A 15,614-nucleotide genomic window follows, 5' to 3' on the forward strand; every position below is an offset into this window, starting at 1 on the left:
ACAAATGAAGAATCCCTACTGTGCTGCCAGTCTTTTTCTTTTCTCTTTCCTTCCACTGGCAAACACTCATATCCTAAACACAATATGTGATTCTATGCATAGATAATACTGTTTTACCATTTCCCTCAACACTAGGAAGCTCATCTATTAAGATATAGTAAAGAAACACAAGTAACCAAGTCCAAAGTACCGTCCTTTTCCATCCTCCCTGAAGGGTATCAGTCTTCCCCAATGTGTGTAGATGTCTCAATTCTGATACAATCTGGCAGAGTTTTTACTTGACACTTACAAGAGAAATCAAGTAATTCACTCAAAATAAAAGAAGTTTTTCATGTTGGAATCTCTAGTATATATCATCTGTTTTAAACTCCAAATCTTTTTTTTTTTTTTTTGGGGGGTGGTGGTATGTTTTTATCTTGTTAACCAGCATTTGCAGGGCAGAATTATCTGCCTGGCCTGGAAACTTGGCAAAGTTAGTATTCTTACTAAAGTTCCTATCATTCCATTCATCATCACAGTAAGACCTTGGAGTAGCAGTAGTTTACATCATTACAATGTAATGGTTAAAAGCACAGGTATTAAATAAGTTCGAGCTAGAATAAAATCTATGCTCTGTTAAAAAAAAAAAACTAGCAATATGTGAGGGGAGGGGCTTAGAGTAGAGACACTTAACAGACACAAGAATATAAATTTATCTGTTGAAAATCATGCATGTTGTATGGTAGCTAAAAACTCTGGATTCCCACATGGCTGACTGCAGTTCAAGTCCCGGATCTGGTGACTTGCTTTCTCTGTTTCTCTCTGTCTCACTCTGGTCAAATAAAAAAATAATTAATTAATTAAAATAAATGATTATTTTTTTAAATGCTGGGTGCATGTGTGTGCATGCCCAAAATCTCAAGAGAATAATGGAGAAGGGATTGCAGCATGGCCACCCTGGGAGGTGGGGGGAAGGGTGATTTCTCACTTTCTCATTGTGTCTGTCTCTCTCCCTGACCAGCATAGGTACCCTAAGGCAAAAACTTCACTTAAAAAACTATTAATCTCACTGTTTACTTTTTAAAATGAAGACATTAAGATAGATATTAATTAGTCCTATTAAATGTGACTATGTCCATATTTTTTTCTGTCACACTTGCCACAATGTAGTAAGATTTTATTTTACAGTTTGGTGATGGCATCTGAAGTTCAACGAACGAGTTCGAAACACACTGTGTACTCAACCTACCGAGTCTTTCAGTTTTCCTTCAGCAATGTTTCCTCAATTCTTTTCAATATGCTGAGTATTCTACATGTCAGAGAGGAAGGAGTAAATAGAGTAAATTTTACTTTTGCTCAATAACCTGACAATATAGGAAATATCACTGAAATAAAGTCAATTCTTAGCTGACAAATAAACATTAGCAGTTATGATGTCAAGTAGGCTATGATTTTTCCTTTATAAAATGGAGATGTTACCTGCATCTCATTAAATCCCTGATGTTTAAAAATATAATTATCAGGTCTTTAGATAAAGCTTTCTCACCTGAAGTGGCAAACTGTCAGTGCTGGTTTTGAAGTTATGATCAAATATGATAGCAGCAAACACAGGAACAGGATTTCCATGCTTAATGTATGTCTCAAAATCTTTTTCCGAAGAAAAACCTTGAACTATAGAGAGAAAAATCTAAGTAAATTATCCATATAAATTCAAATAAATAAGTCATTTCTATTTGCACTATGAATACAATATTGCTGTAGTAATACTTAAATATTGAAATCATGAACCACCTAATGGATATTGAGGTATGTAAAGTTTCTTGTGTTTATAGAAGTTGCATCATACTATGAATAATATCTAATTATTACAATAATTGTACACCGAAGTAAGTGGAACAGGGGACCTTCACCTGTATTTTGAAATCTAGTGATGTTTTGAAAAAAATATCTGAAGAGAGATGAGAAGGGGTAAATGGATTTCTATGGAAATATGAGTTTGTAAAGTAACCTAAAGCTATAGAATAAAATTATCATATATTTATAATTACTTTCCTCATTCACAAATTGAATGAAACTTGAAAATACATAGAAAACTATAAACACATGATCATCTAACATATAAAAATAAATGACTAAAGTTTTCTCTGAAGAACTAAAATGCTTCCAGTATAAAGAGAATATTAAGGTCTTGACAGCCTCTGTATATAAATAATTATCAAGGGACCAGCAGTTGGTATAATGGCTATGTCGCTGGACTCCCATGTAGTCAACCACAGGACCTGGTGGCTTAAACTCATGCTGGGCATGTGTGCATGCGTGCCCAAGATCCCAAGAAAAGGATGAAGGAGAGGGGACTCTAGCGTGGCCATCGCCCCTAGGGGGTAATTTCTTGCTTTCTGTCTCTCTGACTCTCTGGTTAGCACACATGCCCTGTAGCAAAATCGATGAGAGATTGTGTGGATGGTCACACCACAATCCCCTCTCTTCCATTCTCCTCTCAGGATCTTGGACACACACACTGGGTCCAAGATTCGACTGCAGTTCACTGTGTGGGAGTCCAGTGACATAATCATTATGCCAACTGCTGGTCCCCCAAAATTGTATTATAAATGTATTATAATAATTATGCCAAGACTATATATGCTATTTGACAAAATCCATAATACTGTATTTAAGATTAATGCATAAATTACAAATGTCATTGAAGCATAACTCTTCTAAAACAAGTTAATAATACATTGAAAAGAAAGCTGTTCAGACATTATAATTTCTAACCTTTAAAATTGAATTTTAAATCCTTTTTCACCATCTCAATAACAGTTCTTACTGCATTACTTCCAGAAGGCACATAGACCAATTCATATACATGTGTAGTATTAATAAGCAAAGCAGGTAGTGTCAAGGGAAGTGGACCAAAAATGGTAGCATTATGAAAATTCTTTTGTATACTTTTGCGTATATTCAGAATAAATGAAAGTATCAGAGCTGTCAGGATAATTTCTGTAATAAAGCCAACTATCTGCCGCGTCTGCAAGAGAAACAAAAGGACTTTATTAATTAACCTAAGAGTATATGCATGTGTGGTATGTATTTGTACTCCTGTGTACAAACACACTCATGATTCAGACATATTATGCCAATTAATTCTACAATAAGAATGTTTCCCTGGATTGTCTTTCTCACTCTTTGTTACATTTCAATATTCATTCTATTGATTCACCCTATGGGTATCCTTCAGATGTAGAAGTGCTACCTCGAGCCTTGGAACAAGAGGGAAAAAATATCATAAACTAAAAAGAAAGTGAGGAGCTATTTAAAAATTTCCCTTTGGATTTATTAGTCTTTACAACAATTTCCCACAAAAACCTCCACTTACCTTTATCAGGTAATTTTTCCAGAGGAGAATCTTCAGTTGCCTGAACCACAATAAATCCATTTTACCACAAGGAACAGAAGTTCAATTCTTAAAAAGAAAGTAAAGATTTAAAATAATTTAGGTTATTTGTAAAATATTGAATCTAGTCAAGTAAAAATATTAACTCATTGTTCTACTCTTTTCATCAATATTGAAAGATACCATTGAAGACCTTGAAATTAAGTATTTGTCTGCTCTTACCTATTATATTCTATTAATTCATTAAATTCACATCCACTGGTCTAACATGTATAAAATCATCATATAATAGATACAACGAACAATAAGTTGTGGCTCCATTTTCACAAGATATAAATGTAGACTATTATTTTTAATAGATTTTGAGGGAAATCTTCACAAATTACTGTGAATACCCACTATTTATTTTGTGTACTCTGTACTGTGCTCAGCGCTACACAGTAGTTCTATTCAAAACATCCATGATTCATTCTTCAGAATTGTGAATAGTGTAGCATAGTAATTAAGAACCCAGGATCTGAACTTCAGATGCCTAAGTTCAAATCCTAACTCCTTAACAAACTGTATAATTTTAAGCAAAATAATTAACCTATCATCTGTAAAATCAGTAACTTACAATGCTAACCAAATAGGGTTTTTCCTATGAGATCATGAGCTATTTTAGAGGAGCACTTATCTGAAAGGCTATGCATCCTTTTTTTCTTTTTCGATTGTGATAAAATATACATACAAAATTTGCCATGTTAACCTCAAGTGCACAGTTCAGAGCTGGCACCATAGTCTTGTGGTTGGAGACGCCAGATCCCACATGCCTGACCATGGCTTGAGTCCCAGCCTCAACAGCTTGAGAAACATGAGTAGGTGCCCCAAATCCTGGAACCAATGCCACTGGAGGGTGCTTTCTCTCTCTCTCTCTCTCTCTCTCTGACGAGTGCATGCACACTCTGGCAATAAAGGAAAAAACGTGTATAGTTCAGTGGCATGATTCATATTCACATTGTTGTGAAACCACTACCACCATACATAACTTTTTTCAGTTTCCCAAACTAAAACCCTGTTCCTATTAAAGAAGTACTGCTATTTCTCCTTTCCCACTAGCTCCTAGAGCCACTATTCTATTTTCTGTTTCTGAATGTGGCTACTCTAGGTACCTCACATCAGTGAAATTATACCATTTGGCCTTTTATGACTGACTTATTTAACTTAGTATAAAATGTCTTCAAGATTGACCCATGGTATACTTGTGTCAGAATTCCCTTCGTATGTATCACTTTTAACAGCCTCATAGGGCTGTCAAAATCAGAACTGGACTTCCAGATACATCAAAAGGTGGGGGAAGGAAGTATCCCCAAGACCCTGACAAGCTAGAGGGCTAGGAAAGAAGGATCACAGCATGATGAGACCTTGTCAAGGATGATTGTCTCTTGTCTTTTTATCTCAACACACACATATGCACATACACACATATGCTATCAATCATTAATTTTTTAGAGAAGAACCCACTGGCAAATAAATAGAAAATATAAATAAAAATCAAATGGAGGGAGACTTCCCAAAGCCGTCGAGGGCCACGGGCCGGTTGGGAAGTGAGAAGAATCTTTCCTTTATCAGCCCGATCTACTTTGAGAGTATGGAGCATGCAAGAGGCAAGAAGTGGAAATCCATAGAGAAGTCAAGGCAAGAGTATGGAAATTCTAAGTGTGAACAAGGGTCTGAAACTGAAGAGCAGCAGTGGGCTTCCAGTCAACCAAGCACATCTACAGGTCTATTGGCAACCTCAGCAAAGGGGAAAAAACGAAAAAGGTCTGCGAAGGATGACCAAGCTTCCTGTCCAAAGGAGAAGGCACAAAGCAATGACAGCCTACAGCCTCAGAAACCCATCCCCCCATTGCCCTCTAAACTGCCACCAGTCAACCGGCTTCACCAAGACATCTTGCGGGCTTGGTGCCAGCAATTAAAGATCAGCTTCAAAGGCCAGAAATTAGATGCATATCGGAGACTGTGTGCCTCTGCTTATCCAAATCAGAAGAATATTCCTACCACAGCAAAGGAGGCCAGGATTGAGTCATCATTACGAAGAAAATTAAAGATGGGCAGAGGGAAAGCATCTGCAGAAAGTCCTCAGGAAGAGACGTGTTCTGAAAGGACTAATCCTCCGGAAGTGGCTCCTCCACCTGCAGAGGCTTTTTCTAACCCCGAAGAGTCTGCAGCTCTCCTCGAGGGAGTTAATACAATTGAGGTGACAACCTCTGCCCCAGAGGCTGTGCTGGCCTCCTGGGCCAGAATTGCATCTGTGGCTGGGAAGATGGAGTCAGCAGAAACAGCGGCCGTGGAATCCCCACAAGAGGCCTATGGTGTCAGGTGGTGTGTGGTGCATGGGAGAAGTCTCCCTGCAAACAAAGGTGGTTGGGTTCACCTGCAGCTTCATGCTGGACAAGCCTGGGTTCCTGAGAAGCAAAAAGGGAGAGTGTGTGCCCTCTTCCTTCTTCCAGCCTGCAGTTTCCCACCCCCACACCTGGAGGACAATATGTTGTGCCCGAAATGTGTGCAAAGGAACAAGGTCTTAATGAAAAGTCTCCAGTGGGATTAGAATACCAAGAAAAGGGCCCATCTGTGGTTGTAATTCCTGTTGGAAAAGTTGAACAGTCCACTCCTCTGTGACCCAGATGGCTGAACTCTGGTCATGCAGACTGGTGGGATAAGATGGTACCCTTGGACCTCCGACAGTGCCTGTTGCCTCCCAGGTTGTACGGAGACTTGAAAAATGGAAAAGACTTTAACAAAGGGCCATCCACTCCATTATTAAGATGAACACATTCCTACTACCAAATGTCTACCCTTCTGAACTAGAAAGGACTTCAGCAGCTCTGTGAAGTGGCAACTTCCTCAATGGTGCACTGTGGAGGAGAGGGGACAGGAAACTCATTTGCTTTGTGTTGGAGTTTTCCTCCTCAGGATACTGATGGCTTAGGAGACGTTCCATTCTCATTGTAAATTTAATAAATGTAAATACTTGAAAACAAACAAACAAAAAATCAAATGGAAATGTTAAAATAAAAAATAATTTAAAAAAAACACTCATTGGGTTGACTCAATATCAGAATGCAGATGATAGAGGCCATAAACTGGAAGCAGAACCCAATTCTGAAATTATTTAAGGATCTCCTAAGACTTGCCTTATTAACATGAAGTTGAGTATGATCAAAAGGGACTAGTTATGAAAAACAAAAGACATTTCTACCACTCAAAAAATTCCAGAGTTTGGGGAGCTTTGTTCCAGAAACGAGGGACAAAGACAAACATATTGGGTCATCAGGAAAGTCATGACACATTTTTGCATGGAAAAAGACATCATGACTTTCCTGATAACCTAATATGTAGGTCATTTTTATTATAACTTCCTAAACACTACCAGAAAATAAAAGAGGGAACACTTTCTAACTCATTTTATGAGGCCATATGGGAGTCTAGTGCCCTTAATCACTATGCCACCTGACAGCCCCCTAGTCTCACCATTTCTATTCAGTATTGTATTGAAAGTTATTGTCGGAGCAATTAGGCAGGGAAAAAGAAAAGAAAATATCGGGTCCAGCAGGTGGTATAGTGGTTAAGGTGCTGGACACTTCCACATGGCCAACCATGGTTCAAGTCCCAGACCTGGTGGCTTGCCTTCTCACTTTCTTTCTCTCTCTCTGTCTCTCTCTGGTCAAATTAAAACAAATGAATAAATAAATAAATAAGTAAATTTTTTAAAACAGTCATCCAAATTGTAAAGAAAGAAGCAAAACTACATTCACGAATTATATAACCTTACATAAATTCAACTGAGTTGCAAGAAGCCAGATAACCAGGGAGCAGCAATTAGCATAATAGTTATGTCGCTGGACTCCCATGTAGTCGACCGTGGTTCGAGTCTTGGACCCAGTGGCTTAAACTCATGCCGGGTGCATTTGCCTGTGTGCCTAAGATCCCAAGAGGAGAATGGAGAAGGGATTGCAGTGTGGTCATCTGACTGTAGTCGGCTGAGAACATGCTGAAGGGCATCAAGGTCTCTGCCTAAATTTCTGCTCATCCGTGTCATCTTCCTGTGGATGAGCTTCAACCCATCCCGGCTAGAATAGGCCTCCGGCAGTTATCCCCGCCAGGAGGTGATTTCTCGCTTTCTGTCTCTCTGTCTCTCTGTCTTTCTGGCGAGTGCACGCACCCTATAGCGAAAACCTCTCCAAAAAAAGAAAAAAAAAAGAAGCCAGATAACCATATAAAAATTAGTTTTATGAGGGAACTTCAAAATGTTCATGGAAAAAAGGATTTAAAATATAATTTTCTGGTAGAATTTTGAAAATATATCCACAGTTTTTTTTCATAATATGCATTTTCCATGAGCTTTTTGAAGGTCCTCATATTTATGTACACTGTTAATAAATAATATTAAAGCAAATTAAGAAATCAATTCCATTTAAAATAGCATCAGGAAAAAGTAAAATGCTTGGGAATAAACATAACCAAGGGGGTACAAGATTTGTACGTTGAACACTATAAAACATTGTGTAAAAGAAAGTTAAAAAGACTGAAACAAATAGAAAGTCATTCTGCGTTCACAGACTGCAAGACCTAATGTTATTAAGATAGCAATACTTCCCAAATTGACCTACCCTGTCAAACAATCCCTAACTGCCTTTTTTGCAGAAATGGACAATCTCATCCTAAAATTCATATGAAATTACAAGAAATACTGAATAGCCAAACAATCATGAAAAAGAAAAACAAAGTTGGAGGTCTAAAATTTCCAATTTCAGCACTTTCTATAAAGTGATAATAATCAGAACAGTGGTACTAATGTAAGTACAAACAAATTAGCAATGTAATACAATTGAGAGTCCAGAAATAAATCCATACATCCATGAACAATTGTCTTTTGACAACAGTGCTTCACTCATTCAATGAGGAAAAAGTAGTCTTTTGAACAATGATGTTTGAACTAGTTATATTTGAAAGAATTAAGTTGGACTCTTGCCTCCTATCATATATAAAAATTAACTCAAAATGGTTCAATGACTCAAATGCAAGAGCTAAAACAATACACTCTTAAAAAAACATGAGTAAAATTTTATGATATATATTGTTTTAACTACAACACAAAAAGAAAATATAGATAAAATGGGCTTTGTTAAAATAAAACTACTATTGAGCATCAAAATAGTATCATAAAAATGAAAAGATAGCCCATATATTAAGTGAAATAAAGTATTGGCAAATCATGTATCTGATAAAGGTTTCAGATCCTAAAATCTATAAAGCACTCTTACAGCTAAACAACAAAAAGACAACCAACTAATAAATGTGCAAAGGGAAATATATAGACATTGGGTTGTCAGAAAAGTCCTAACTTTTTTTTTGTTTTTCAAAGATCATTTATACATATAAAGAATAAAGATGAATCAATGATGTAGTGCCCATTTTGTTCAATAACCTTTTGCCATCTTCCAGTGAGCTTCATGATAGCTTACTCACAGAAGGACCTGTCTTTATTAGAGAAAAACTGAACCAGGTTCCTGATTTATAGCCTCATATGAATTGAATTTTATACAACACAAGGAGTTTTGAAGACAGCGGAACAAGTGGACATCTGACAGCACAAGGTTAGGTAAGTATGGTGAGCGTGGCAACATATCTCATCCAAGATCCAGTGATTTTTGACAGATGATCAAACTTGTGTGTGGTCTTGTGTTGTAGTGATGGAACACAACTCCTTTACAATCAACAAGTTCTAGACGGTTCTGAATGATGGATTCGTTCAAACTGCCCAACTGCCAACTATACACGTTTGAACTGATTGTTTGGCTCCTTAGTAGGAACTTGAAAAACACGACTCCTTTAAAATCCTACCACATTGAGAGCACAACCTTCCTCTGATGAATGTCTTCGTTCAATGTCATTTGAGGCAAATCATCATGTTGAGATGAAGATAATTTATACACCATATTGCTGTAAACAATCCACTTCTCATCACCAATTATCAGCCGCTTCATTTTCCTCACTTTAATGAGCATATTACAAACGTTTATTCAAGCCATCAAATGGACCTCCTTGAGTTTATGAAGAACCCAAATATAGAGCTTGTCTTTGTATTCTAGCTCCTTCAGGTAGTTGTGAATGCTTGAATGATGGATATTCAATGATTCTGCAGTTTCTCATATGGTGTAATGAAGGTTTGACTCAACCAATGCCTTCATTTTGTCCTCATCAACCTCTATGGGCCTCCCTCCTGACCAAAGAGCATGTTAAGACCAAAATCACCAGCAAGGAATTTCATGAACCATTGTTGGCACTGACATTCTTTTTTTTTTTTTTTTTTTTTTAGAGATTTTTGCTATAGGGCACGTGAGCTTGCCAGAAAGACAGAGACAGAGAGATAGAAAGTGAGAAATCACCCCCCAGGGGGGATGGCCACGCCGCAATCCCTTCTCCTCCACTCTCCTCTCTGGATCTTGGGCACACACGCACATGCGCCTGGCGTGAGTTTAAGCCACGGGGTCCAGGATTCAAACCAGGGATGGCTACATGGGAATTCAGCGACATAGCCATTACCAGCTAACTGCTGGTCCCAGCACTGACATTCTTGTAGAACATCATCACCATAAACTTTACTCAACTTTTCACAGGCTTGACTCATGTTCTCCCCTTTATAGAAGTAAAACTGTAAAATATGGTGGAAATGCAGTTTGTTCTTCCACCTTCAACCTGTAAAATCTCCAAAACTCAACAAAATTGCTTAATTTTTTTCAGAATGAAGCTATAACTGTCAGCTGTCAAGTGAATACATAGATGCAAATGTTTCTAGTATTTCCAAAATGAACTAGCGCCATCTGCTGTAAAAATACATCATGTCTTTTCTGACAACCCAATATTTCTCCAAAAAAAATATACTGGGTTGTTGGAAAAGTCATGATGCATTTTTCTGGTTTTCTATCCTGATTTTTCCAATGACCCAATACAAATGGAACATAAAAGATGTCCTTTTATGCTCAACATCATGAACTATTAGAGAGATGTAAATTAAAAACACGATACCACTGCACATCCCACTAGAATGGCTACAATAAAACAAAAAAAGCATATGATAAACTGGAACCCTCACACACTGATGGTGGGACTGTAAAATGGTACAGCCCATATGGAAACCAGCTTGGCAGTTCCTCAAAAAGTTAAATACAGGATTACCATATGACTTTCCAATTACACTCCTAAATATACATCAAAGATAGTAGAAAACATATGTCCATACAAAAACATGTACACAAAATGTTCACAGTAGCACTATCATAGATAGCTAAACAGTGAAAACAACCCAAATACCCACCAACTGATGAACAGAAAAACAAAATGTAGTACACCCATACAATGGAATATTTGGGCTCATGAAGGAATGAAGTACTGATTGATATACACAACAAACACTATGTAGGAAACTTGTAAAAATTACTGTGTAAAAAAAGCCAGACAAAGGCTACATAGCATATCAGTCTTTTTATATGAAATGTCCAGAATCTACAACTGCATAGAGACAAAAAAAAAAAAAAAAAGCAGATTAGGAGTGAGGGAGCAATGGAGAGTGACCGATGAGTGAATATATGGTTTATTGGGGAGATGATGTAGATGAGCCGCTGAGTGCACAGTACAGAATATAATCAAGGTCCCTAAACTGTACACTTCAAAGGGGTAAAGGTGGTTCAATTTGTGTTACTTTAAGCTTACCTCAGTTTTTAAAAAGGGGAAAACCCAAAAACCCTGTAAGATTGCTAAACTGTTATTTCTACATTACAGAAAACACAGAGAGACCAAGTCACTTGTTTCGATTCAGATTAGAACCAAGACTGACGACACCTCCCAAACCCTTCTATCTAATACTAAGTTGCAACCAAAATTAAATCAATAAATAATAGTTAAAATTCTGCTCTAAGTCGCAAAGTGGGCAGATGTGTTTTTACTGGGGTTTGAGGTGCACTTTCTGGCTCTTCAGAAGTTGGGCAGGAGGAGAGCCTGGAGCACCCAACACTCACCGCTCAGGCCTCGCAAAACCGTCTCGGCCGCTGAGGGGCGCCCGGCGACCGGGCACGACGCCTGCCGTCAACGCCCTCCCCAACCGCCCGCCTTACGGCCGCCCCGTGGCAAACGTGCGCGGGCCAACCAGCGGCGCGAACCCAGGACGGGAGCCGGCGGCGCGCGGGGGAGGGGCCAACGGGAGCGCGCGGGGAAGGAGGAGCCAGGCGGCGGCGCGCGGAGGGTGGGGCTGGCGGCTCCAACGAATAGAGGAACTAGTGGGCGGTGCTTGGGCGGAGCAGACGGGTCAATTGATAGGAAGGAGCCTGCCTATGGCTTAAAAAAAAGTGGAGCGCTGTGGATAAGGAGTAGCCAACCGGGGCGTGTGGGCGGAGTCGACGGCGCGTACAGGGAAAGGAGTCGGCGGTGAGCGCAAGGCAAGGGCGGCAGGAGGTGGTGGGCTTGCTCTGCCTTGTGGGTGTGGGTTTGCGCCCCGCAGCCCAGCTTTCTCGGATTTACCAGGTATTTCACCGTTTGACTTTTCTGGCCCAGCTCACAGTTCCCCACCTCCAGAACTACAGAGACTAGGAGTCGGCTGCAACATTTTAGGGAAAGCCAAATAGTCACAATAAATGCTTTAATGCAATATTTTTTAATTTTGAAATAAAATAGTGTAAAAAGTGCATAAGGAGAAATATCTCATTATGTATATGCATATATTCCAAAATCTGAAAAATAGCTGAAATCCAGAACACTTACAGTCACAGGCATTTTTTTTTTAATTATTTTTCATTCATTCACTGAACATCGTTCACAGCATACAAAATGTGATTTCCCATACAGAAAACACTGCATAGTGACTTAATCATAGACAACAGGTACTCACCCTGTAGTACATGTCAACTGAAAGTCTACTACTAACCGCAGTGAGTCAAGTGGTGTGCTGGCAGAACTTCAGTAACTTCTACCCTCCGGTGCCTTTGGGACAGGGAGGTGTTTGCTGTAAAACCGCAAGTCCCCTTTCAGTTTACACTGCGACACCAGCTTCTGATCTAGATTCTAGATCATTCATTGTTCAACCTAGAGGCTGGCCACCGGGAATCGGACCTAGTTCTCTGGAACCAATGCTACTACCACTGCAATGCTGGGAGGAAGAAGGCTACTTACTGTCTTCTTTATTAGGATTTCTTTTCTAGAGACCAGCAGATGGCGGAGAGTTAGGTCGTTGGACTCTCACATGGCTTACTGTTGTTCAAGTCCCTGACCTGGTGGCTTGAAAAATCATTCTAGGCGTTCTGTGAGTACATGTCCAAGATTCCAGGAGAGAAGGGAGGAGAATGGAGGAGAGGGATTATAGCGTGGCCATTTGACCATGGGAAGTCACACTGTCTACACCTCTCTGCAGCAAGCACGTGTGCCTTAAGGCAAAAAACCTCTAAAAAAATTTTTAAAAAGGAATTAATTTCCAAGGTGGTCACAGGCACTTGAACTAATACCAGATTTCCAAATTTGGCAGCTAAAACTTGCTGAATACCTCGATAGTGCTACCCAAAGCCATTCAAGATGATTCGAGGTAATATACACAGATTTTTTTAAAAGTAGGTATTCATTTATTTCAGTGCAAATTAGAAATTATTGCAAATTAGAAATTATTAGAAATTATTCAGTAATAGTATGCTTATGTTGCTCAGCTGGAGCTAAAGTAGGGAATATAATTTTCAACAGTATTAAGTATTAAGTCAGTAATAAAATGTCACAAAGTGTTAGAGCCTCCATGGAACCTAGCAGCTGAACTCCTAGTATATGTGGTAAACTAAGAATTCTCTTCCAGGTTGTAGGAATGCTGACCCAGCCCAGACAAACTGCATAACTTGGCTTTTGAAAGGTTCTAGTGCCTTGGGGCTGTTGGTTCACTGTATCTCTAGTCCCAACAGAACTAATTCAACCAAAACCAATTTTCTCTGTGCTACTTTACTGAGGCTGTGGATGGTTACCCAAATCTTTGTAAGAATATGATTTGAAGTGATTTATAGACTTGTGCTGTTCCTTCAGGATTTACTGGAAGAAAATACTGAAGTTTTGTATTTAACCAAGGGTAAATTCCTTAGTTCACAGAAGCAAATGAATATCTCGCTTTCCTATTTTATGTATCTCTTTTAGTTGATGAGTATTTGGTTTTGCCTTTTTCTCCTCAAGAACAGCGAACCAAATTGTTTATTTTCTTTGTATCTCTGTGTTTTTTAAACCCAATAAATGTTATCTAATAATAATCTAATTCAAATCATGGTTCATAAACATTTCTATAACCCCAACAGCCCTAGCATGAATTTCCAGGAGCGGTGAGCTGGAAATGATTAAAAATCAGCTTTACCTAACCCAGGCATCGTCTTTCTTTTTAAAAAAATAAATGCAAATGTGAGGTTCATTTATTATGTGACCACACTGTGGCAAGCACCGTGCTAAAGGTATTATGTGCAATTTCTTATTTCATTGATACATTCTTTTGACACTTAGTTGTCTACCAGCTTTCATTATGATGTGACCATTTCCTAATAAATGCTCCATGTCCTTTCCAACCAAAATACCAGGGGAGAACAACTTATACGATTCTATCTTCTGACCTGTCTTCCAGGTTCCGTTCTTGCCCGTCTGTTTCATCCTATTCACTGGCACAAGACCTATATTTCTAATTGTTTCATCTAGTTTCATCTAGACCTCTTTGCAAGTCATCATCTTGGGTAGTCACCTGACTCCAAGAACCCATTCCCAGCTTTATTACCTGATGTTCCCAGACATCAGTTCCCTGTTGCAGGCTAACTTATGTGACAGCTTACTGTTCCCAAGGACTGGACAAATTCCTTTCATACTCAGGTTTGACTTGGCCTGAAATGCCCTCTCCCTAACCTCTTACTGGTGAAGACATTAGTTCTGGAGTCTGATTCCATGGGCAGAGCCCTGACTAGCTAGGTGTCCTTAGACAGATCTCTTCCCCTCTCAGAGGAGCCTCAAATGGACATGAAGGCTGAAAATAACACCTCCCTACCTCCGAGGTGGTTAATTCATGAGACAATGCATATTAAGGGCATGGTGTAGTACTTGGTACATCAATAAGGATCCATAACCTGTTGGTGTCATTATTATTACAACATTTCAAACTTTGATGTCTCCCCACCCCCTGGTGAAACCATTGTCTAAGTGAAAAACAGCTCTCTTCTCTTTGAATTACCCAAAGCACTTTTCTCTGTCACTGACTTGGCGACTAGGGTGTACTGCCTCCGGAGTCACCCTCCTGTGTACCTTCTGTCTTATCTCCCTATCTGCAGAAAAAACTCCTTGAAGAAAAGACCCTGCATTTTGACTTTTCCTGTGACAGGAACCATTTACACCTAGCCTGAGAACGCCCCCCTTTTTAGAGGTGATGGTTAATTCGTTTAGTTAGCCTGAGAGAACATTGTACATTTACAGCAACCAAGAACCACGGATTAGGGGCTGTTGGGTAAGAGACTTCAGATGGGGACAGAAATGAAAGAGAACAAATTAGTAACTCCCTAGCTCCTTTCCTCTAAGATCTCTTCAATAGGCCATAATTAAAAGAATAAGAGAGCCCCGTCATCGTGTGTCCATCTTCCCGGGGTCTGTTTTCCAAGCAGAGCGACAGAGACAGCAGCAAATACCGGAGTTGGTGGGGAGTGGAGGCGAAGAGCGTTAAAGCCCTCGACTAACACGTCTTGCCAAAAAAACGTGGCTACAGCTGATTACAAGGATTGAAAAAGTAGACCCAAACATACTAACTCCCATCCTGCCGCCTGGACTCCTAGCCCAGATAGGCTTGATCGCTGACCTCGCCCACCCTTCGGGTTGCGGAGTGCGGAGAGGGCGGAGACAGGCTGGGCTCGGGGTGGCGTTGCTCCGCCCCGGAGGCTGGGTGGTGACCAGTGGGCGGCTCCGCCGCGCTCGGGCTCGCCCATATAGGGCGCCGCAGCGGGAACGCGGCTTACGGTACTTTGGCCGAGGTTAGAAGGCAGGCGGCGAGATGAGTCGGGCCCCGGTGTTCTTGAGCGCGGCCGAGGTGCAGGACCACCTGCACAGCTCCAGCCTCCTCATCCCGCCTCTGGAGGCGGCGCTGGCCAACTTCTCCAGCGGCCCCGACCGGGGGGGCATGCAGCCGGTGCGCACCGCGGGGCCGGGGGCCAAGCACCGG

At 40.1% G+C, this 15,614-nt stretch overlaps 3 protein-coding genes across 4 annotated transcripts in view; 2 read left to right on the forward strand and 1 right to left on the reverse strand.

Moving 5' to 3' along the window:
- The window catches only part of LOC102468483 (ATP-binding cassette sub-family A member 3-like), a 130,737-nt gene extending 119,245 nt beyond the window's left edge, over positions 1-11,492 (reverse strand). Inside the window, exons 1-4 of the mRNA XM_006153268.1 lie at positions 11,434-11,492; positions 3,356-3,442; positions 2,755-3,007; positions 1,526-1,650 (exon numbers count right to left, since the gene is read on the reverse strand). Of these exons, the coding sequence (XP_006153330.1) occupies positions 1,526-1,650; positions 2,755-3,007; positions 3,356-3,415 (438 nt within the window). The 5' untranslated portion in view covers positions 3,416-3,442; positions 11,434-11,492. The remainder of the gene's footprint in view (positions 1-1,525; positions 1,651-2,754; positions 3,008-3,355; positions 3,443-11,433) is intronic.
- LOC102482964 (developmental pluripotency-associated protein 4) lies at positions 4,911-5,963 on the forward strand. Its single transcript, XM_006153298.1, has one exon. It carries the CDS (start codon positions 4,911-4,913, stop codon positions 5,961-5,963), a length of 1,053 nt encoding a protein of 350 aa, XP_006153360.1.
- A 3,875-nt stretch (positions 11,493-15,367) lies between the features above and the next one.
- The window catches only part of CRYM (crystallin mu), a 19,226-nt gene continuing 18,979 nt past the window's right edge, over positions 15,368-15,614 (forward strand). Inside the window, exon 1 of one of the 2 annotated variants that reach the window (XM_006153270.2) lies at positions 15,368-15,563. In XM_006153270.2, the coding sequence (XP_006153332.1) occupies positions 15,447-15,563 (117 nt within the window). In that variant the 5' untranslated portion in view covers positions 15,368-15,446. The remainder of the gene's footprint in view (positions 15,564-15,614) is intronic. The other variant, XM_006153269.3, reaches the window with a different exon arrangement.

The sequence above is a fragment of the Tupaia chinensis genome, unplaced genomic scaffold (genome assembly GCF_000334495.1).
Source record: "Tupaia chinensis unplaced genomic scaffold, TupChi_1.0 Scaffold000367_1, whole genome shotgun sequence".
Taxonomy (NCBI): domain Eukaryota; kingdom Metazoa; phylum Chordata; class Mammalia; order Scandentia; family Tupaiidae; genus Tupaia; species Tupaia belangeri.